General features: G+C 40.6%; 1 protein-coding gene across 2 annotated transcripts in view; it reads left to right on the top strand.

The window, feature by feature from the left end:
• LOC108361850 (uncharacterized) overlaps positions 1–25,319 on the top strand; it is a 66,485-nt gene that overhangs the window by 40,162 nt on the left and 1,004 nt on the right. Inside the window, exons 3-5 of one of the 2 annotated variants that reach the window (XM_017614613.1) lie at positions 24,397–24,585; positions 24,645–24,839; positions 24,899–25,029. In XM_017614613.1, the coding sequence (XP_017470102.1) occupies positions 24,397–24,585; positions 24,645–24,839; positions 24,899–25,029 (515 nt within the window). Of the gene's footprint in view, positions 1–24,396; positions 24,586–24,644; positions 24,840–24,898; positions 25,078–25,319 lie in introns of both variants that reach the window. The other variant, XM_017614614.1, reaches the window with a different exon arrangement.

The raw sequence follows: 25,319 nt of genomic DNA on the forward strand, positions 1-25,319 counted from the left end.
ATACATTTAGGAGGCATTTCCGCCCCAACCATGTACATTAGATTGCATCTCTCCCCATACAAAAAAAAATCGGTACTGTTTTTCCACCCGAATTATAAAATCTATTATATTTTAAGACTCACCGAAATATTTCGGAAAAATATTAAGATTTACGTGAGCTGGACCGATTAGAAAATACCTCCAAAAATTGACTTTTCTGTGAATAAAAACAGTTTTTTTAAGTATTTTGACAAAAATCACCTTAGATGACAAAACAGTTTAAGCTTAAAAAATTTGCATTAAAATATTGAAAAAAAATTTCAACGAAATCACAGTATTGAGATTTTTGATGCGGTTTTTGAACTTTCTTCAAAGACTGATTTAAAAAAACTCGAATAACTCAGCCGAAACTTTATCGACTCAGACTTATGAGGTATGATTGGAAAGGAATTTTCTCACTCTTTTTATATCTTTGCAAATAAGCTCATTCAAAGCATGGAAAAGAAATGTAAGCCAAACGAGCCTCATTCCATGTTGAATTAAGATGTGTTGATATTTGATAAAGAAAAAATTGGGACGTGAATAAGTTTTTTTTTTCAAAGAAATAAAAAGGCGGTATAGTTTCGGCCCAGGTATTTAAGTTTTTCTTAAACAAATCGTTGAAAAATGTTAAAAACAGCATCAAAATCTCATTATTATGATTCCGTTGAAAAAATTTTTGAATATTTTCATGTAGATTTTTAAAGATTAAACTGTTTTGTCATTTGAGGGGATTTGTCCAAAAAATCCTTTAAGGAACTATTTTTATTCATAAAAAACTCCATTTTTGGAGGTATTTTCCAATCGGGCCAGCTCACGTAAATCTTAGTATTTTTCCGAAATAAAGTCTTAAAATATAAGAAGTTTTGTAATCCCGGCGGAAAACCGCAACTTTTTTTGGTGATGCAGTCTAATGTGGATGTATGGCCTTTGTGTTTGTTTGTGGTGTAATTTTCAGCATAAAAAGACCTTCCTAATGATATATACTTCTTTATACATTAGAAGGATAGTATAGCTACAGTGACCGCTTGCCCGATTTCAATGAAATTTTGTGGATGTGTATTGTTGGTTCCAACCAGTGGCGGATCCACGTAGGGGGTTTTGGGTGGGTTGACTTTAGTGTAAATGTTGTTGTTGTTGTTGTTGTAGCGGCTACAACAACCCCGCCCAGATCGGTTGGTATCTCAGTCGTTGTCGTCGAGTTCCACTAACGGCAGCCTCTATGGGGTCGGTCCACAGGGACAGCGCCTTTAAGGTTGTGGGGTTTTCCGGGCATGCGAAGAGGTGTTTCGAGTCGTGAGGGGTCTCTCCGCATGCCGGACATTCATTCGGAACATCCGCATTTAGCCTACTCATGTAAGAGTTCAGCCTGCTGCAGTAGCCAGAGCGAAGTTGGGCTATTGTTGTTCTTGTCTCCCGAGGCAGATGGAGCTCCGTCGCGTCAATGTCTGGTGTTTGTGTGCCTAGAACGGCATTCACAGGTCTAGAATTCCCAGATGTAGCCTGACCTGGACTTCCTTCGTCCAGTTGGTGAACAAGGTCTCAGAGGATTTCGTTAGGGAGAGGGCTAGACACTTTGCTGGGAAGAAGCGAGAAAGATCGGAGAGATACCCCTTTACTTTCGAACACAGGTCATCAATTCCATTCCCAGTCGCCATGATCGAGCAATCGTCGGCGTAGGAGACAATAGAGACTCCCTGTGTTGGTTGAGGGAGCTTTGAAATATAAAAGTTAAACAGTAGCGGGGATAGGACACCACCCTGTGGAACCCCCTGTTTGATTTTTCTAAGTTTGCTCGATTTGTCTAAACATTACCGACGAGTGTCGACCACTCAGATAGTTTGCCGACCACCGTTTGAGCCTCTGTGGGAGAGAGGAAGCCTCNAACGCTACTAGAATCGTTCTCTCACAGGGACGGTTACGGTTAAGGCCACGAGTTATCTGAGTGTTTATGGCGTTAAGTGCTGTTGTTGTACTGTGCACTTTACGGAAACCATGCTGATGCTTCGCTGGGGTCAGGTGGTTCGTGAAATACGGGAGCAGCAGGGCCTCTAGTATCTTCGCTACCGGGGAAAGGAGCGTTATCGGCCGATACGAATCTCCATTGTTGGCAGGTTTCCCCGGTTTGAGCAGTGGGACCACTCTCGCCACCTTCCAGATGTGATGAGAGTGGCCATAGACAAATTGAGGACTTCCGTTAGGTACGCTACTCCCACAGGACCCAGCATCAGCATGCATATTCCGTCGGGACCCATGGCTTTGGAGTCTTTCGCCTTCCCGATGGCCACCTGAACTTCACCGCAAGTGAAAGCAAGGGAGGCACAATTTGTTGGCAGTTTGTGCAGCCTTCTGGTCACTCGACGCTTGGTTTTGTCAACCGGAGGATGTAGTATGAACTGCCGGCAAAAGTAGCGCGCGCATCGCTCCGGGTCCGACGAGGCATGGTCGCCGATAGAAATTTCGACTCTGTCGTCGTGCTTCGTCGGATTGGACAGTGACCTCACGGTTGAACAAAGCTTACTCACACCAGAGGTGAAGTTGCAGGTCTTCAGATGTTCTTCCCACTTCTTCCGCTTATGTACGTTCACTAGTTGCCGATTCTCCGCGTTGAGATCCCTGATACGGGGATCACCGGGATCGGCTTGACGAAGGCTGTCACGCTCATCGGCTAGGACAGCCGCTTCTTCAGGGAAATTTGGACGTGGGTCAGTGATGAGTCCTGCCGGTACGAAGCGGGCTGCAACAGCAGTGACAGCCTTGCGGAACTTACGTTCACCAAGGTGGACGTCGGTTGGTGTGGGGAGAGCAGCGAAGGTGTTTTCAGTAAATTCCGCGAAGCCTTTCCAATCAGCTTTGGAGAAGTTGATATATGTTCGGTGCTCCGCGGAAGCAAAGTCGGTTGGTTTATCGATCGAGATGACTATGGGCAGATGGTCTGATGCCAAAGTCAACATAGGTCGCCATGATATGCTGTTTATCAGACCAGCGCTGACTATTGTTATGTCTGGCGAGCTGCAGCAGCTGCCCATAATCCTAGTGGGTGCGTCGTCGTTCATTGTGCAGAATGTCGAATCGTCTATCTGCTCAGCCAAATCGGTTCCCCTACGATAGTTTGACAGGCTTGAGTGCCAAAGATTGTGGTGCGCATTAAAGTCACCTACTACCATTCGGTTTTCACCTCTGAGGAGCGCACCTATATCACGGTGATATCCTGCCGGGCAGCAGGTGACAGGGGGTATGTAAACGTTGATGGTATCCCTGCGGTTGATGTCTGCTTCGATAACACGATACTGTACGGTGTGGTGCGTGATGAACGCTAAGCCACCACCATTGTCTCCCTCGCGATCTCAACGGTGCACGTTGTACCCGGCACAATTCAACAATGTTGAGTTGCTTTGCAGTTTCGTCTCTTGGACCGCAGCTATCAGTATACCATGCCTTCCCATAAAGACGGTTATCACCTCGATCTTGCTCTAAAATCCCGTTGCAGTTAAATTGAAGGAGCTTCATGTGGTTGGGGAGACGTGTGGTAATGCGGGGTGTGAGTGATGTGTTTGTCCGTGACGCCATTCGCTGTGTGCGCTGCTGAGGTGGTTGCCGCCCTGTGGTGGGTGGCGTCGCAGTTGAAGTTTGCGAGCGTGCTGCGCAACACGGGTCCTCGAAGTTTCTCGTCCAATCTCACGTGGTGCGCAGACCTGAACATACCCTAAAGTGGCGCCAGCCAAGGCAGGTGTTGCACTTGACTGATGTCACATTACGGAATATCCTGGTCTGACATACTGTGCAGATTGTATGAGGAACCAAGAGTTGTTGGCGGCGGCGTGTGGGTGGTGGTGCGGTTGTGTGTATTTTGTGGTCTGTCGCGGTTGTGGTGTGGTCTATTGTGTTGTTATGTTGTTGTGCTGTGGTGTTTGTGTGGGACTGCTCACGTGGACTGGAGTTAGCCGTGGAGGCTGCTCTGTTTGAGCAGCAGGGGGCCACATACGACGTGGTCCACTGCCGATGTGTCCGTAGTCCTGAGCAGACTCTGAGGTGACTCCACCCCTCGCAAGCATTGCACTTGACTGAGGTGGAGTTGTGGTGTAGTCGTTTTTGGCATACACAGCAGGTGTAGGTTTCTGGCCCTGGGTTTGACTCGATGCCAGCCCTGAGTAGAAGAAAACGTAGTGAATTTAGCCCTATGGACGAACAACTTCTGGTACACTTCGCCGACCTAAACGGGGTTAGATCGCCGAAACAACAGCCCTTGGTCGGGTAAAACCCGAGTCATTCCGGTACGTAGAACCGGCTGTCGTGGGAATGTTTAGTGTAAATCGACATGTGTGAGTTTTGGTAATTTTCTCATGAAACTTTATAAGGATGCTAAGAAACAGATATGTTTACATAAATTCTCACTATTTTCACTTTGTTAATACTAGTATCGCGCGATTTTTTATTCCAAATTTTCGGCTGCGGCGCTGTTAAACAAAAATTAAAAAAAAACGGAAAAATGGTCATGTGCATTAAAAGTGTTTACAATTAAGTCACTTTTATCTATTTCACGCACGTTTGGATGATAAAATCGAAGCAATTTGCATCAAAATATTTGGTGGATTTCAAAACTTTAACAACAAATGACTTAAAAACTATAAGAGCGCGCGGACTGGGGTCTTCACTTTTAAAATGAAAATGCCCCCCTCTAGACCCCCCAGTTTTGTTTTTTGTCGCTTTTCACAAAAATTCTCCCTATTGGGTGTTTAGAAAATGGGTTATTTAGAAAAAGTATGCGCAATAAAGTGTTAAAACACGAAATTTTTAAATGCATTCAATTTTTCGCTTTATTTATAAAACATGTTAATAATTGGGGGACTTGTTGTATTTCTCAAGTAGGTTTTAGTCCTTTTCAGGCATAAAAAACTTCGTAAAGGTGTTGCTACTGAAACAGGCAAAAGTGCCAGTATATGTATCTAAAACATTCCCAAAAGACGTTGTATTTTCTACTTGTAATCAGGGTTCGGATTCGCCTCATTTTAGTTTGCTCTGAGCTTGCGCCACTCACGAGTAACAGGCGAGGTTGTTTGCAAACGAGTACTCGTTAAGTACGAGCGCACGAGCTGAGCAGCCAGCGAGCGAGTAAGCAAACGAGGCCAGCGCAAGAATAGAGCGGCAAGCAAACGAGGACCCAGTATGGAGTTTCAAAAAGCACCAAAACTTGGAAAAAAGCGTTTTACTACAATAAAAACACTAAATTTTTTTTAATCAAAGGATAATTTTTTTCATAACAGTTTGTATTTAACAAATTTAAAAAAATAAACAATATTTACAAGTATGAATCAATGCACAAAACTTTTTCGATTTCATAACGATTGAACAGTCTCTACACATGCTATGATTACTCATGCTTACGAAGTAATACCGAAGTACTGCACATTAAAACTGATATATATGCCTATTACGGTATCCGACGGATGCCATCCGCACGGATCTAATAGAATTCGCACTGTCATAACAAGGGAGTGAGAAGGATTAGATTCAAGAGAATGGGGTCCCTCGGAAACAGACCTATTCCGGTCCGACAGATACCATTCGCACGAATCTAATCCTTCGCTCTCGCTTATTCCGACAGTGTGAATCTGATTAGAGCCGTGCGGATGGCATCCGTCGGATACCGTAATAGGCATAATACATATCTCTATAAAGAAAAAAAATCAGGGACGTGAACCGGATGAAAAAATTTGGTCGGTTCGGTTCAGGGGTTCGAACCGTTTTTGCACTTTTGGATTGGTTCGTCAAAGCGGTTTCTTTGCTCTTTGAACCGGGGTTTCGGTTCGGTTCAACGGTTCGAAAAACAAAAAATAAGGCGCAAGTTTAAGTGTCAAGTGTCAAGTGCAACAACGCGCAAGGTTAAGGGGTCTGTCAAATGAGATGGGTTGCCTTACATTTGATATTCTCACATGGTAAACAAACATGGTAGGTATTACCATGTTTAACAAAAAGAAAAAATAGTGGGTACATTTATCTATTGAAAACTGGTTGAAACGAACCTTGAAACCTTTATAGAAAGTGGTGCGGTTTTCGGTTCGGATCAAACATTTGTGGAAAATTTTGGTTTGGTTAATGGTTCAGTTAATTAATAGAAGAATGCGGTTTTCCGGTTCAAAACCGGTTCGGTTCAAAACCGGTTAAGAAATACTTAACTTACCTTACCTAGCATTTTCAACACGAATACAATTTAATAAGAACATGGGTTTGCAACTTCGGCTTTTTATCAATCATGGTTGCATTTTAGTACATTTAAATTTGTAGATTCTTGTAAATGCAGTGCCGCCACAGCTTTAAATATTTCAAATAATTTTATGTTTTAACTATCTATGAGAAATGCGACGACCTGTTGTTGTTGTTGCGGCTACAACCACCCCGCCCAAATCGGCTGGTCCCTCAATCGTTGTCATCAAACTCTACTAGCGGTAACCCCAGGAAGTGTGCAGCCTCGATGGGGTCTGCCAAAGGGACAGGGGCGTCAGTAGGGTGCGGTTCAGTGGGCATGCGGAGAGATGCTGTTAGTCATGGGGCGTCTCCCCGCATGCCGGGCATTCGTTAGGAACATCTTTGTTTATTCTGCTCAGGTATGAGTTCAACCTGTTGCAGTAACCAAAGCGCAGTTGGGATAATGTGGTCCGAGTCTCCCGAGGCAGACGAAGTTCTGTCTGGAGAGCAGACTGTCGAAGGTTACTTCGAGGATCTTCGGGTTGTTTACCGTCGGAATTGGTTCGATATCGACGTGAACTCCCAGTTCTAGTCTGACCTCCTTCATCCAGGTAGTAAACAGTGTGGCTGAGAATTTTGTAGGGTAAGGCTCCGTGCAGTGAAGAAGCGAGAAAGCTCGGCGAGATAACCGTTTACTTTCGAGCACAAGTCATCAATTCCATTCCCAGATGCCATGATCGAACAATCGTCATCATAAGAGACAATCGAGACTCCCTCTGGTGGTTGAAGGAGCTTTGAAATATAAAAGTTAAACAGTAATGTGGAAAGGACACCACCCTGTGGAATCCCCTATTTTATTTTCCTAGGTTTGCTCGATTTCCCTCTAAAGGTGCCCACAGTCACCGATATGTACGTATTCCGTTTCTGTTTGACGTATACGTATACGGTGTACGTACACGTCGGTGAGTGTGGCACCTTAAAAGTTACTGACGAGTGACGACCACTCAGATAATTCGGCGACCACCGTTTGAGTCCCTGTGGGAGAGAGGAGGCCTCTATGTCTTCTAGTAGCGTTGAATGGCTGACAGTGTCGAACGCCTTTGACAGGTCCAGCGCTACTAGAATGGTTCTCTCACAGGGGCGGTTTCGGTTTAGGCCACAAGTTATCTGGGTATTTATGGCGTTAAGTGCTAATGTCTGGAATGATGAGAGTGGTCATTGACAGGTTGAGGACCTTGGTTAAATAATCCAATAATCAAATTCCGTCGGGTCCAATGGCTTTGGAGGCTTTCGCCTTCCGGTTAGCTATCCTTGCCTCACCGCTGGTGAAAACAAGAGACGCACTAGGTTTTGGCAGTTTGTGCAGCCTTCTGGTCACTCGACGTTTGGATTTGTCCGCCGGAGGATGTAGTAAAATAGCTCGCGCATCGCTCCGGGTCCGACGAAGCGTGGTCACCAAAGCCTATTTCAACTCTGTCGTCATGCTTCGTCGGTTTGGACAATGACCTCAGGTTGACAAAAGCTTACTCACACTAGAGGCGAAGTTGCGGGTCTTCAGACGCTCTTCCCATTTCTTCCGCTTATGTACGTGCGCAAGTTGCCGAATCTCCGAGTTGAGATCCCTGATACGGAGATTTCCGAGATAGGCCTGACGAAGGTTGTCACGCTTATCGGCTAGGACAGCCGCTTCAGAAGGAGATTTCGCGCGAGGGTTCGAGATACATCCCTCTGGAACGAAGCGGGCTGCAGCAGCAGTGACAACCTGACCCCAGCGAAGCACCAGCATGGGTTCCGTAAATGGCATAGCACAACAACAGCACTTAACGCCATAAACACTCAGATAACTCGTGGCCTAAACCGAAACTGCCCCTGTGAGAGAACTATTCTAGTAGCGTTGGACCTGTCCAAGGCGTTCGACACTGTCAGTCATTCAACGCTACTAGAAGATATAGAGGCCTCCTCACTCCCACAGGCACTCAAACGGTGGTCGGCGAATTACCTGAGGGGTCGACACTCGTCAGTAATTTTCAGAGACAAAGCTAGCAAGCCACGTAAAGTTAAACAGGGTGGTGTCCAGTCTCCGCTACTGTTTAATTATTACATCTCAAAGCTTCCTCAAACACCAGAGGGTGTTAACATTGTCTCCTATGCTGACGATTGTTCGATCATGGCGTCTGGGAATGGAATTGATGACTTGTGCTCGAAAGTAAACGGTTATCTCGCCGAACTTTCATGCTTCTTCACTGCAAGGAGCCTTGCCCTATCCCCTGCGAAATCCTCGGCAACCCTTTTCACCACCTGGACGAAAGAGGTCAGACTGCAACTGGGTATTCACGTCGATGGCGTAACAATACCGACGGCGACTAACCCGAAAATCCTCGGAGTTACCTTCGACATTCTGCTCTCCTTCTCGGCGCATACAACCGCAATTGTCAACAAAGTACAGAGCCGCAACAATGTCCTCAAGGCGCTGGCCGGCAGCACTTGGGGCAAATATAAAGAAACGTTGTTGGCAACACACAAGGCAATTGGCCGGCCGGTTCTGAACTATGCAGCGCCCGTATGGTCGCCGGGGACTAGCAGGACGCAGTGGATGAAGCTACAGACCTGCCAAAACACGGCATTACGAACAGCGACAGGATGCCTCCTGATGACGCCCAAACACCACCTACATAACGAGGCCCAGATGCTCCCAGTAAAGGAGCACAGGGAGCCACATTCGTGGCCATCCCAGCGGACAGCTGCTCGTGGAAGACCCCTCGCCAAGGCACGTCAGGAGGCATCTTTACGAACTGACGGACGAAGTCCGGAGGTTCATCAAACAACCTCTAGACCCGTCAACCTACCGACAGGCCCTGAACGGTATTCACAGGGAATCAGTCTCAAGTTATGTAGACTGCCGCCCTGTGAACGCCGTCCTAGGCACACAACCACCGGACGTGGACGGGGCAGAACTTTGTCTGCCTCGGGAGACCCGCACTACAACAGCCCAACTTCGCTCTGGCTATTCCAGAAGGCTAAACTCGTACCTAAGCAGAATCAATGAGGATGTGCCCAACCGATGCCCGGCATGTGGAGAGTCGCCACATGACTCTCGGCACCTCTTCACATGCCCTGAGAACCCCACTCAGCTGACGCCCCTGTCCCTATGGACAGCCCCTGTGGAAGTCGCAGACTTCCTGGGCCTCACCCTAGCTGAAATTGACGACAACGCTGGTGGATGAACCGACCCGAACGGGGCTTAGTAGCCGCTACAACAACAACAGCAACCCTGAGGAATTTAGGCTCACCTATGTGAACGTCGGTTGGTGCGGGTAGGGCAGTTAAGGCGGTTTCATTAACATCCGCGAAGCCCTTCCAGTCAGCTTTGGAAAAGTTCACATAGGTCCGGTGATCCGCGGAAGCAAAGTGGGCTGGTTTATCAATCGAGATGACTATGGGCAGATGGTCTGATGCTAAAGTCAGCATATGTCGTCATGATATGCTGTTTATCAGACCAGCACTGACTATTTTTTGGTCTGGCGAGCTGCCTCAGCTGCCCGTAATCCTGGTGGGTGCGTCGTAGATCATTGTGCAGAATGTCATATCATCTATCTGTTCAGCCAATTGTGTTCTCCTACGATCGTTTGGTAGGCTTGAATGCCAAAGATCATGGTGCGCATTGAAGTCACCAACTACCATACGGTTTTCACCGCTGAGGAGCGCACTTATTTCAGGGTGCTATCCTGTCGTGAAACTGGTACCAAGGGGTATATATATATGCGTTAAATATTTCGAGCTCGACATCGCCTTACCGGATAGCAATACCCTGACATTCTGAGATGGTATCCCTGCGGTCGATGTCTGCTTCGATAAGACGATACTGCACGGTGTGGGCGTGATGAAAGCTAGGCCACCACCATTATCTCTACGGTGCACGCTGTATCCGGCGCGATTCAACAGTGTTGAACTGCCATGCAGCTTCATCTCTTGGACCGCAGCTATTAATATTCCGAGCCCACCCATGAAGACTTATCTCCTCCATCGTTACAGTTAAATTGTAAAATTTTCGTCTGCCTAGGGAGACTTATTGGAATGTGAGGTGTTAGTAAGGTGTGTTGCCGGTCCGCCACATTCTGTGCTTGCTGCTGCAGAGGCTGTTGCCCTGTGGTGGTAGTAGGCGGCGTCGTAGTTGGTATTTGCGATCGAGCAGCACAGCGTGGGCCCTCATAGTCTCTCGTCCAATCCCTCGTGGTGCGGAGTTTTGAGCATGCCCTGAAGTGACACCAGCCAAGGCAGGTGTTGCACTTGACTGATGCCACTTTACGGAGTATCCTGGACTGACACACCGTGCAGATTTTCGGAGGAACTAGGAGTTGTTTGGCGGTGGCGTGTGGGTGGTGTGGTCTGTTGTGTCAGTGGTGTTCTCTATTGTATTGTGTTGTGGTGCGGTTGTGTTTGTGTTGAGTTGCTCAGGCGGACTCTGTTGTGCCGTGGAGGTAGCTCAATTGAAGCACATAGGGGGCCAAGTATTCGGTGGTCCACTGCCTGTGAGTCGTAAGGCCTGAGCAATGGTGAAGGTGGCTCCACCCATTACATGTACGGAGATGGAGTTGTGGTGAAGTCGTCTCTGACACACGCAGCAGGTATAGGTTTCTGGTCCAGGGTATACGAAGAAGATGTAGCCCTATGGAGGTACAACTTTTGAGGGATTTCGTCGACCTAAACGGGGTTAGATCGCCGAAACAACAACCCTTGGTCGGGTAAAAGCCGAGTCATTCCGGTACGTAGAGCCGGCTGTCGTGGGAATGCCATATGCGAGCAGCAGTGCTGCCGTTTGCTAATTTTCGAGCGAAGTGAAAACACACTAAAAGTAAAGTGTTTCGAAGTGACTTGGCTGGAAAAGTAAAGTGATTATCGAAGTGACGACTTTCAAGCATAATTAGGGGTGTGGGGTTTTTCGAAATGATGAAATTAACACTAAAATATAATTAATTGATTATCGATTCACAGCAACAATGTCATCACCAGATACACAGCAACAATGAGATCACCAAATTCGCGTAAATGTTTCCTTTTTGCTGTAAAATTGAATNCTGACCGAGCTGTCCGTGAAGCCGAAACAATACTTGAGTTTTCTACATAGCAGCTCATGATTTNTGAAAACTAAAACAAAATTGTTATTTTCGTCAAATATTTACTAAATAATTCATTTCTGTGTGTATATGTGAAAATGAAAATCAAAATGACTTCTGCCATATACCGATGCTAGATTGCAGATTTATTAGTCGTCTTTTAGGTAGCTTTTGCGAAAAGTAACTTTTCCGTAATTATGACTTAAAAAGAATTTTAGCAAAGGGTTGTTGATTTTAGTTGAATAAATCATTTATTTAAAAGCAATTTTTATTTATTTTGAAGATAAATCTAATATGTGGAAAATGAAGTGAAACGAAGTAAAATGAAGTGACGAAGTGAAGGCTTCCAAAGTGAAGTGAAAAACTTCAATTGAAGTGACAGCGGCAGCACTGAGCGAGGAAAATCAGGCAAGCAAATTAGACAGGCAAACGGATTGTTTGGTCAGAAAAAATGTATGAGATAAAAATTACATCAACTAAGAATTTCGAGTAAAGGATTGTACATATGTACACAAGCAGATATGTATATTCATACATATATGTATACACATACTAGCCGACCTCGTATGCGCGAGGCTTTGCCACGCGCAGAATGTGTACATAAGTATGTAACTGTAAGAATTTGGAGAAAAAAGGTGGCAACCACCCTATTAAAAAAAGCCCTATTGCACACCTAATTGCCAATCACATTCATTTGGTATCTAATGTTTTTAATGCGACGAACGGACCTTATAATTTTTTAGACAGGCGGCAACACTATTAAAAAAAAATCTTAATGAACATCTGGAGTCCAAGTGCTTTCATTTGACAACTCACTTTTTAGTCCAACGAACAGCCCACATTTTATAATTTTTCGTATAGGCGGCAACCCTTTTCAAAAAAAAAACCTTATTGCACATCCGAAGACCGCGTTTTATAAAATTTGAATGAACTGTGCAAATGTGATGTCACTAACAAAATATGCCTTCACGTATTTTATGTAAGGTTTACTACCTTAAATAGGTGCCAACCTCACTAAAAAAGCTTATTGCACATCCGGAAACCATATCCTTTCAATTGGTACCTCATTTTTTAGTCCAATGAATGGTGCAAATCATATTAATTTCAGCAAGGTGGCAATCCTATTCAAAAAATATTAAATTATTGAACATCTAGAGGGCAAGCCTTTTCATTTCACATCTCACTTTTTGTGATTCAAAGAACAGATCTTATAATTTTTTAGGAAGGTGGCAACTCTATAGAAATTCTATGTATTAAAGATAATACCCCTTTCGATACAGATTATATTAAGCAAAATCTCGTCCAAAACTGTGTAGTAATCCTCGCGATAGATTGGAGCTTACTTATACATATGTTAGTGTTGGGTTGAACCGGGCTTGGACCCAGGCCCTAGTAGCATGCATTGCACCACTACACCACAGCGGCCTCACATTAGAGATTGGCGTGGTCAAAAAATGTCGTTTTTGCTTTATGCTATGTTAGGATAAAATAGTAATTTTTAAATAGGTGGCAACCCTACTCAAAAAAAGTTGTAATTTTGTTATCCAACGAACAGTGAAGATCTCATAATTTTTAAACAGGTTGCAACCCTACCCAAAAAAATTATACATTTTTCTAAGTCTTTTCGTTTGACAGTGATGGTGCAGATCTGATACCTTCGCTTATTAAGATTGAATATAAAAATTTTCTTAAAAGGTGGCAGCCCTACTCGAAAAAATAAAACAATTATGCTTATCTAGAGGCTAATCCCTTTTATTTGACACCTCATTTTTTATAATCCAACGAACTGCGCGGATCTTATAATTTTTTAGCCACGCTGTAGAACTGATGGATTCGCTTATTATGACCGTATATTGTAATTTTATTAACAAGTGGACACCCAACGCAAAAAAAGAAACATTAGTACTTTTCTAGAGGCCTATCCCTTTCATTTGACGGATCATATTTTGTAATCTAACGAATGCTGCGGATCTTATAGTTTTTTAGACAGATGGCAACCGTATTAAAATTCTAAATAAAAAAGGTCACTCTCCTGTCAATATTTATTTATGTATACAGGGTGTCCCAGAACTCAACGTCAAGCCGAAACGGGGTGACAGGATTGATTGTAACCATCATGAGAAAAATCAGAAAAAAATCTATCCCATGCAGTTTGAAAATTATGGGCATTTAAGAAAAACCTAGAAATTTGGTCAAACTGTAAACATTTTTCGGTTATTGTGGTTAATTTTTATTATTTTTGTTCATTTAAACTTTGGAACCTTAACCCTAAATAACATTTCTAGAACCTAAGTTAAAAAATTATGACACAATTGCCCCAAGTTTTCTAGAATTAAGACTATTTGTTAAACTATGAATTTAAAATTTCTATAATTTGTCGACTTTGAAAGGCCCTCCTTTAAAAAAAAAGTACTAAAGTGGCAGTGGCAAGTGCCATTAAAAGTTCGCGCATTTAATCAGGATTGTAAAACGGTACAATACTTGTTAGTTTCATACTAAAAAAAAACGAGTAAAAAATAAAAACCTCAAGTAACCCGATTTTTGCTAACCCATTTTACTCAGTTCAAATGTTTTTTATTCGCACAAGCTCTTTGTAAGTTCTTAATTTTACGGCAAAATGATGAGAGTGGACATGTTTGCCATGAGCGAGCGAGACAGATAGTGGCGCCCCTTTTACCAAAGTCAACATAAGTAAGCAAAATTAATAAAATAATGAAAAATCTTGACCTAGTTCAGTTTAGGTTTATTGGAATAAAAGTCAGATAGGGAAATAACATTTTTTATTACAATAAATGTTCAAATTGTTTACCATCAGTCTCAATACGCGCCCTACACCTTCTTAAAAAAGATCTACCTATTTATTTATTTATTTTTGTTTTCATTTTATTTATTATTTATTTTTTTATTATGCATTTCGGCTCTTTGTAAAATACGATGTGCTGTGCTTTTGGGTATTCCCGTTCTTTCTTCAATTCCACGATCGGAAATATTGGGTCATCTGCGACCTCTTGAAACACTTTATCCTCGTAAGGAAAGCGAGCTCTACCTCCAGCCCCTATTTGATTGGGGAAATGGCCGCCCTCTGTGCGTGAACGGTGCACATTAACAAACACGCGGTGATCCGGATAGCGCTCTAAATTTGGATATCTTTACTGATAAAGTCTAGCGACGGCACTTGCGTTGCATCTGCATTCTCCATAAATGAGGTGCATGTTCGCATATTCTTGTGAAGTGTAGCGCGTAGGCATGGTAGATAACAAGGATGCCAACACAAAAGTCCAATTCCAAAAGAGACAAGCCAAAGTTGCCGGTATGTAATCAACAAGTCCAATTCACAAAAATTCAAGTCCAAAAAGCCCAAGTTGTCAGTACTAAATCAACACAAGCGAATACGGAAAGGTGCGCTGTAGACGAATGAGCGAAACGTACTAACTGCAGTGTTGCCGTTACAGCGTCAGACTGGTGTCAGACTGGTAGCGTAGCCATTTGCTTGGTATGGCGACTGTATCTGTTTCGTTAGCATGCGTTTAAACGACGCATCTCCGTCTCACTGCGTGGCGTCACTATCTGTCTTGCTCGCTCATGGCAAGAGCTTGTGCGAATAAAAAACATTTGAACTGGGTAAAATGGGTTAGCAAAAATCGGGTTACTTGAGGTTTTTATTTTTTCCTGTTTTTTTTTTTTTTTAGTATGAAACTAACAAGTATTGTACCATTTACAATCCTGATTAAATGCTCGAACTTTTAATGGCACTTGCCAAGGCACTTTAGTACATTTTTTTTAAAGGAGGGCCTTTCAAAGTCGACAAATTATAAAAATTTTAAATTCATAGTTTAAAAAATAGTCTTAATTCTAGAAAACATGGGGCAATTGCGTCATTATTTTTGACTTAGGTTCTAGAAATGTTATTTAGGGTTAAGGTTCCAAAGTTTAAATGAACAAAAATAATAAAAATTAACCATAGATATAAGTTTTAGTTTTTCGTGTGTAGATCAGTCCGACGACCTTGAATGTTTTCTCTCAATTAAGTCTAATGCTGTTGGGATAGATGGTATACACCCTGTTTTTCTAAAATCTATTTTACCCGTTCTACTTCCGTATATTACTCACTGTTTTAACACAATACTAACCCCATCCGTTTTCCCAAAATGTTGGAAAATCGCTAAAATCTTGCCGATTCCTAAAGCCGACGGTGAACTCAGACCAATCGCAATTTTACCCTATCTTTCGAAGGTATTTGAGTTAGTTTCGCATAAGCAGTTAAACGCGTTTCTTTCTAAGCACTCTCTTTTACATAAACGGCAATCCGGGTTCCGAAAAGGACATAACTGTATAACTGCGCTGACTGACGTTATTGAAGATATTCGTGAATCCATCGACGAGAAAAAAGTCACATTCCTTACCCTACTTGACCACTCAAAGGCATTCGATTCCGTTAACCACAGTATTTTATTGGCACAGCTCGCTAGTTTTTTTGGACTTTCCCCTACTTCTTTAAAGTGAATTGCCTCTTACTTAGGAAATAGATCACAAGTGGTCTGTAGTGGGACATTGATATCATCTCAATTAATACTAAGCAGGGGTGTTCCGCAAGGATCCATTTTTGGTCCCCTTCTTTTTTCTTTATATATTAATGATCTACCGGCTGTCGTTACCGATATGAGCTCTCACCTGTATGAGAGGTAGCCGCACCCTTATTATTATTAGAAAACAATGTATTGCACATCTAAGACAATGTCTTTTTATAGTGCATCGAGCGTGGTACATGTACAATATTTATGTTTTAGATGAAATTAATACTAACAGTAAACAAGAAAAATACAATAAATTTAGAAAAACAAATTTACATAATTGTTACATTTAATCTTAAATTAGAATTAATGCTAGGAGACATCTTAAGCTAGAGAAAAAAAAATGAATAAGTAGTAAAAAGAGGAAAAGTAGAGAACAGGAGAATAAAACGAAAAGAGAAAAATAGAATAATAGAACAATAGAACAATTGCAACCACATCCAAAATTTAAATGCTGTTAAAGTAGTCGTATAGTATTACTTTGCAGTTTCCTCTATTCAGCATAGCCTTGGTAGATTCAGGAATGGCGTTCCAGAGTCTCACAGCGTTAACAAAAAACATTCTGGAAGAAGTCAAGTACGTGTACCTAGGAACAAGCAGAATTTGATGTCGTCTAGACTTAGTCATATTTAGCTTATCAATCTGTACAAAAATATGCAATTCCTCGCTGCGAGATAATTATCAATACTACATCCCAGAACTTTATTCTTCCATAGGGAGATGTGTTCAAATTTTTTTAACCCATAAACATAGCGAGTTACATTATTAAAAGCAACATTGATTTTGTGGGATGAGATCGAATCAAGTTTGCTGTATACAACTTCGGAGTATGTGATAAGCGGCAGAATAAGTTGTTTGGCTAATTTTTGCCTGGTCTCATGTGGTGTATAAGATGCAGAAATCCTTAGTCGACGTAACACTGCATAAACGCTACTTACAACTTTATTAACATGATCACGAGGACTCAGCTTGGAGTTAATAACAAAACCTAAATTTTTGATTTTTTCAGTAACCGTTAGGGCACTAGTTTCAATATACAATTCAGGGACATCATCAAGATGGATTACACTATTACTAATTGGCAAAACAAAGGATTTTGCAGCATTTAAACACAAACAATTATCACGAGCCCAAGCAGATATCGCAGACAAGTCACTATTAATTTTACAACACAAATCATCAACCAGACCAATACGACTAGACAAGTACAGTTGAATATCGTCAGCATATGCATGTATATTTACGTATCGACACACAGAGAACACATCATTAACAAAAAGACTGAACAACAACGGCCCAAGTACAGATCCTTGTGGAACACCAGAAACAATATCTCTTGCCTGAGAGAAAGTATCTCTTCCTTTAACTTTTTGTGATCTACCCTCAAGGTAGCTAGACATTAGTCTGACCGAGCTGTCCGTGAAGCCGAAACAATACTTGAGTTTTCTACATAGAAGCTCATGATTAACGGAGTCAAACGCCTTTGAAAAATCGAGAAGACAAAGAAGAGTTAAATCTCCGTTGTCGAACTGTGTCCTAACATCATCAAGTATTTTGGTCATTGCAGTGGAGCAACTATGCTGCGGTCTGAACCCTGACTGTAGTGGTGAAAGTAAGTCTCGTTCGTGAATGAATGCGGAAATCTGCGTTGCCATTATTGATTCGCACACATTCGACAGAACAGGCAAAATGCTTACTGGACGATAATCACAAGGGCTGGCTGTATTGATCTTTTTGCCCACAGGGAGTATCACAGCCTTTTTCCACTCCGACGGATAGCATGCACTAATAAAGCAGTAGTTTATTATATGGGTTATAGTCCCTATGATAAAGGGCAGCACAATTTTCACAAACTTCAGCGAGATCCCATCCTCCCCCACCGCATTTGACTTTATGGCCATCATTGCCTTCAAGACCTCAATCTCACTCACACCTGTAAATTGAAATTGATATTCAATCTCATTCATACAGTTGCACGAATCCAACATAAATTCATCAGTCGGAGGGCAACTCATGTTTCTGCTTGCACTGGTGAAAAATTCATTTAGAACGTCAGGGTCAAACTCACATTCAGGCTTAGCATTTCCATGAACATTTAATTTTCTAAGGTTCTTCCACACTTCACTAGACGGAAGAGATGCATCAAGTCTAGCCCTACAGTACCGACTCTTTGCCTGGCGAATAGTGGTAGTAGCTTCATTTCGAGCAGTCTTGTACTGACACCAAGAAAAGTCTGTTAGAGTTTTTTTTTCATTTAGCATGCAATCTATTTCGCTTTCTTATGGCCAAGCAGACTTTCTTTGTATACCATGGGCACGAGTGATTCATAGCTCTGACAAGGCGAACAGGGACATGCTTATTAAAAGCTGCCAACAAGTTTTTATTAAGGAAGTCAAGCTTTCTATCAACAGATTCATAGAACCAACAATCATCCCAACACACACTAGACAAATCACAAAACAGCTGGCTAACATTTATCGACTTAAAATCACGATACGTAAAAGTAACGTCCACAGCACGACGATTAAGAGCTACATCTAACGAACAAAAAATTAAATCATGGTCAGACACAAAGAATATTTGGTCAAATTTAAGTATGTGTTTAAGATCAGACGAGATAAAAATATCCAAAGGCTAGGTTTTGCATTGTTGGCGTATCTCGTAGGCAGAGATTTGTTAACTATAACAAGCCCTCCTGCCGAAACCTTGTCATAAAGTTTATTTGTATACGAATCATTCACAAGCAAGTTAATATTAAAGTCACCACAAATTATATAACGTTCATAATCAAGTAAAAATACTGCTAACTTATCAAAAGACAAATCCAACATACATGACTTATTGGGGTTATATACACAAGACACTAACACTTTACTTACACCATCGGAGACCTCAGAAATTATAAACTCAGTTTCAGAGTTAGCCGATTCTGCCAATAATTTGATTTTGAGGTTGGACCTGCAGTATATCGCAACCCCTCCCCCCTTTTTAGAGTTTCGATCATGTCTAATTAACTTATAGTTCGAAATACTGTAGCAAAAGTCGGGCACATCAGTACTGAACTAAGTCTCAGTAACACAAATGACGTCAACTGCAGACTCAACAAATATGTTTCCTACATAGTCCAGTTTATTTGCGTTAAGGCTCTGCGCATTAAAATGAACTATATTTAAGCCTTTATCCTGCTTGCATAGAATATTAATAATTACTTTGTGATTTTCATTAGCGCCGGAGACCATATCAAAAGTTTTGTTGAAAACCATCATAGCGACTTTGAATGGAGGGAACTCTGCTCAGCAAAAGAACATAATTAAACACAAATGTACTATTGCAATGCCAGAGAATTAAAGTTAAGGTAAAAGTAAAATGTAAAGTGCAGAAGTTAAGAGAAGAGAAACAGCCTGCTGAAGTACGAAAAAGTCTTAACCAAATAGAAACAATGAGAAGCAAGGAGATACACTCAAGACAATACAGTCATAACTTCAACGCAGTACGCTCGATTTCAGCTTTGCTTGCTACTCTGATCGCATCAGTCTGGGGCTTTGCACGAACAAACAGCCTCCCTCTGATTGAGAACACCGACGCTAAGCGTTTCTGTCTTTTCAGCTGCAGCGCAAATTGAAGAAGCTCGCGACTACTCTTCGAAAGACATTCATGTATGTAAATACGTTGGTCAGTCGCTTGCCCGATATCACGCAAGGTAACTCCCCTACCTTTCGCTTTAACAAATTTAGCTACCGATTGAAGTAGTAGAGAGCGGTCATTCGGAGACGCAAGCTTAACTATAATCGGTACAGTGTTGTTATTGTTGCTGTTGGGTTTTTTTTTTATACGGAAAACAGCACGCATAGAAGGTGTACTCAGCTGCATTGCCCGGCAAACATCTTCAAATACCTCTCCTTATGTGGGATGCCATTTATAATAACATCAGTAGCAATACTATTATTCTCACATTCCCTGAGACTTGCCTTCAGCTTAATCACCTCACTACGCAGCTCTTCAACCAACGCATAATTTCGCTCCACTCTCACTAGCCTATCTTCAAACGCTCGTACGCTTTCCTTCATATTCGCTAACTCACCGCTCACTTCATCGATCTTCTTCATGATGCGGCTCTCAGATTCACATACAACTACGTTGACTGCACTCTCAATCTTTGACTCTAGTTCAGTCCACTCAGCATTGCGCAAACTCCCGGACATTTTTGGTGTCTTGGCTGGCGAAAGTCGAGTTGGTCTGGCACGAGTTGGCATCTTTTGCATTTGTAATGTGGGCAAGACAGCGGGAAGTCAAAACAGCACACAGCTACCTTTGTATACCCACGCCGACGGCAGCAACAACAGCAATAGAAAGGTTGCTTTAGTTTACTTTGTTTGTTAAATTTGCCTATTTGCTTTTGGTCACTTTTGTTTATAAGTTTATTTTTGTGTGCGAAGTGGAAAAGCCAATATAATAATTTAATATTGATATTATCTACAACACACAAACTGTTTTTCTCTGAAACTGGAATTTTAACTACAGTTCCACTTTTGTTTGTTCACAATTATAAAGACTTTTTCAGGAGAAAACTAAAACACGTCCGCACCGCACGACAGTGTGCAATGCTGATGATGTTCAGGTTTATCGTTCTTGCAAGCTCAATGATATATACGACTGTATTGTTAAAATCAACCATAACTTATGCCGTATTAACAAATGGGCATCCGACAATGCACTAACTCTTAACCCTAAGAAGTCACAAGTGCTTGTCATCTCTAGAAAGCCCCTTGATACTTCGACCCTTCCAAAAATCATGCTTGGTGGCATGTGTATAAATTATGTACAGACGGCCAAAAATCTAGGAATTCTTCAACAAAACATTAACTTGGGATAGTCTCATAAATGTAGTCTTAGGAAAACTATACGGAATGCTTCGAGTGCTCTGGTCTACGCAACACTTCATCCCTCAACGAATTCGTATTTTAATAGTTAAGACATATCTTATGCCCTCTTTATTGTATGGTTGTGAAATTTTCGCTAATTGTGATTATGCGTGCAAACACAAGCTTAATGTGCTGTTTAACAATATTACTCGTTACGCGTTCGGAATAAAGGCAAGAGATCACATTTCCCATCTTGCTGAGTCAATCTATGCCATGTCCCTGGATAAGCTCCTTCAGTTCAGATCCCTCTTACTTTTGCATAAAATTTACTACTCGAAAGTACCAGGGTATCTCGCCCTTAGAATAACTGCCACGAAATCCGTGAGAAACTCTAAACTACTCGCTGCTAGATACAAAACACTGACGTCAGAAAGGCAGTTCTTGGTGCAGGTGACTCGACTCTGGAATTCTCTTCCCCAAAATTTAATATCTATAAGTAGCATGAACACCTTTAGATTCGAACTTCGGAGGTATATTAGCGCTAAGTCAGATAATGTTAATTCGTAAGTACTTTTCTCGTTTTTCTTGTATGTTTTTACTTGATTGTTTCCTTTTGGTTATACTTGTAATCTAAAATATTTAAGCAAATCTTATATTGGAAATTGTAATCTGTCGTGACTAGCACTAATAATTATAAGGTTTACCCTTGTTGTGTTAGGATTGTTTCACTAATAAATAAATAAATAAATAACCGAAAAATGGTTACAGTTTGACCAAATTTCTGGGTTTTTCTTAAATGCCCATAATTTTCAAACTGCATGGGATAGGATTTTTTCTGATTTTTCTCATGATGGTTACAATCAATCCTGTCACCCCGTTTCGGCTTGACGTTGAGTTCTGGGACACCCTGTATATTATCTTGCACAGAAAAATAGATGCGTGCATAAATTAATATTTCATATCAATAATTGCATGAAAAATGGACCAAAAAGTAGTGGGTAGTGGGGTGTTAAAAAAAATATTTTAAACAAAAAAATTACCAGTTGATTTTTAAAAACTTAGCATCGTTGTAATGGCGATTAAACCCCTTTCTTCTGATATGCATATTTGTATAGTTCGTGAATAAAAATTTTAGAAAAAACCACTTAAAAGGAAAAAATAACTTTTTTATCAAAAAATATTTTAACCAGAAAAATGCTCACCGATTTTTAAAAAATTGGCATTGTTAAGAGATTAAACCCCCTTTCGTCTAAATGCATATTTGTATATTTCGTATATAAAAATTGGAGAAAAAACATTTAAAAGGAAAAAATACCAATTTTTTATATAAAAAAGATTTACAAAAAAATTACTTATTAGTAATACAATTGAATACCGTATTTAAATAAAACAAATAATTTATAGTGTTTTAAGCGTAGTAAGAAAAAAAATAGAATTTTTTCCTTTTAAGTGTTTTTCTCAAATTTTTATATACGGAGTATACAAATATGCATATAGAAGAAAGGAGGTTTAATCGCCTTTTCAACGGTACCAATTGTTTAAAAATCGGTTGGTAATTTTTTTTGTTTAAAATATTTTTTTTTTTATAAAAAAAGTTATTTGTTCCTTTAAATGTGGGTTTTCTCAAATTTATATACAAAGTATACAAATATGCATTTTAGAAGAAAGGGGTTTAATCACCCTTACAACGATACCAATTTTTTAAAAATCGGTTAGTATTTCTGTTTAAAATATTTTTTTTTTTATAAAAAAAGGTACTTTTAATTTAAATGTGTGTTTTTTTTTAACATTTATAACGAAGTATACATATTTGCATATCAGAAGAAAGGGAGTTTAATAGCCTTTACTACGATACCAACCTTTTAAAAATCGGTTAGTAATTTTTTTGTTTAAAATATTTCCTTTTTAAATGTGTTTTTTCTCAAATTTTTATCTACGAAGTATACAAATATGCATAACAGAAGAAATGAGATTTAATCGTCTTTACAACGATCCCAATTTTTAAAAAATCGGTTAGTAATTTTGTTGTTTAAAATATTTTTTTTTAAAAGGTATTTTTTCATTTAAATGTGTTTTTTCTAAAATTTGTATATACGAAATATACAAATATGCATATCGAAAGAAAGGGGGTTTAATCACTTTTACAACGATATACATTTTTTAAAAATCATTTCGAAACCGTTCAAAATATAAAGAAATTTAATTTTTCGAAGACCTGCACTTTGACCCCTTATAGCACCTGTAATATAAGTTTGCACAAAAAAGGTTATATACCAATTAAATAAGAGCAAAAGGAGGATTACGCCTATATGTTTAGGTTTTTAGTTCTTTATATGCAATAATTAAATATATTTTTTCCCAAAGGTCCTATTTCGAACTTCGAAGGCCCATATCTCGATTTCGGAGGCTAACTTCAAAAAACGGAGAAATTACTTTTTTACCTATGACTCAATCTCTTAAAAAAAAATTGGTTTGGTCCAATACCCAGAAAATAAATTGATTTTGCCGTACAGTGTAATATATATACTTGTGTACAAGTGTGCATGCATAAATGTACACATATGTGAATGACACATTAGGGTGGTGCATTACCTTTTGGAAATATTTAGGCTTAAGGCCTAAACACTCGTTAAAGCCAGCATATGCTCTGAATTTCATCAAAATCGGATAACATATACTATTTCCGCCCACAAAAGCTGTGGGCGTGGTAGCGCGTTGAATTTTGCCATATTCCACATTTCTTCATTTCTAAGTGCCGAACAACGCCGCAGCTTATATGGGGACGTCTCACTGTGCAACGTCTACCCGGGCCTACTAGTAGTATGCTTGAGAATGCTCCGAAATGGGAGGAAATATTGATGAGTAGGCTTCAACGACATTTTAACAATAAGCCCAGAACTACTTCGCCAAATTGCTGCAAAAGACAAATATTTTACCAAAAATTATGCCAACGCTGAAGATGGTGGTGGGGAAGTCCGCGAAGATGGCAACATGTGATCTTGTTGATAATTAATTTGATTAGTTTAGGATATGTAGTTCATCATATGAGTGTAAGTTCCTTGAACGAATGAAATGTATTAATATCAGAAAATTTTTCCAACCTTGATATCCTTTTATTATCCTTTTTTCTTTCCTATATCGCGCGAAATTTTTGGCCGTGGTGTGCTTTTCCTTTTTTTCAGTCAAAAATGATGGAATGCTTAGGTATATTCTGACACCCCTGTCTAACATTACCATAAAGTTTCACATTTGTTTTAATTTGTTCCCGCCTATGAATCGAGTTGTCTACTGATCAATCTAAAATCCCTGCAGAGCAGGAGAACAATTTTGTCTTGTGTCTTTCGTCTTCGACGTCGTTCGTGATGTTGTAGATTTTCTCGTCCTCCTTGAGGAGATTTTCTTTAACATACCTGCCAGACCTCTACGGTATCCCGAGTTTTTCCATGTTGGCGTTTTAAGGCTTTGTATGCAGGAAATATTATCTGAATCTTTTTTGTAAGTAGTTTATTCTCTTATTTTTATTTTACGAATGATTGTATTATATTCTATTCCACTTAGCCTATAAGATATTTATTGTATTCATTGGCTAACTAAATAAATAAATAAATAAAAAATAAATAATTTTATATATATTTTTATTTTAAGGTCTGGCGGGATTTGAAAAGCCGTACTAGCATACGTGTGCGCGACCGGAAGAGGAAACATGCTCTAACCGGATACATGCCCGACGATCAGGCGCCCATGACGAAGCTGGAGAGGCGCGTGGTTGCTCTCATTGGGAGCAGCTACATCGACGGCAACGAGTCGGTGTTCGAAAATATGCCTTTAGAAGAGGTTAAGGTTCTATAAGAGTATTTAAAGTGAGTCATTAATATTTTTTCTTTTATTATTAGGACTTACAGCTAGCTATGGAGGACGGCGACGACATAGACATTGAAGGTATGGTGCCGCTGTCTGAAGATAGCATCGGCACTGATATTCGATTCCCCGATATACCTAGAAACTTAAACAGGAAACGTGCGGAAAAGGAGAGCGATATCCAGAATAAATTTCTGGAAATCGCTCAAAAGCAAGCTGAAGCTATGAAGGTTATTATATCATTATAAAAACTTAGCGGAAATTAATTAATGAAATTTCGTATCAATAGATGCTGGCAGAAAACAACGTCAGACAGGTGGAGGCAACCCTTTCGATTGCGCAGGCTATGACTGCAATAGGGGAAGGATTGAAAGCTTGCGCCGAGGTTTTCAACAAGCTTGCAAATACTATCAGCAATTTGTAAATTTTATAAATAGTTGCGATCCCGTACGGGTCCGGACTAGTCAGGTATAGTCAGAATCAGTCAGATTTTACTGGAAATTGATCCCGTACTCGGTTCTCTGACTATTGAGAGGACAAAAAAGAGAGTAAATACGGTTCTATCTCTGTCAGAAGTTACCAGTTTTAGTCGAGAATTTTTTGCTGGTAAATTCTGGTAAATGTGTCAAACGATCAGCTGTAGTGTGTTTGGCAACCAAATTGTAAACAAAAGAAAAGTGCACTCTGCTAATTCATGTTGAAAAGTATTT

The sequence above is a fragment of the Rhagoletis zephyria genome, unplaced genomic scaffold, assembly GCF_001687245.7.
Source record: "Rhagoletis zephyria isolate East Lansing unplaced genomic scaffold, Rhagoletis_zephyria_1.1 Rzeph_scaffold_00863, whole genome shotgun sequence".
NCBI classification, from domain to species: Eukaryota; Metazoa; Arthropoda; class Insecta; order Diptera; family Tephritidae; genus Rhagoletis; species Rhagoletis zephyria.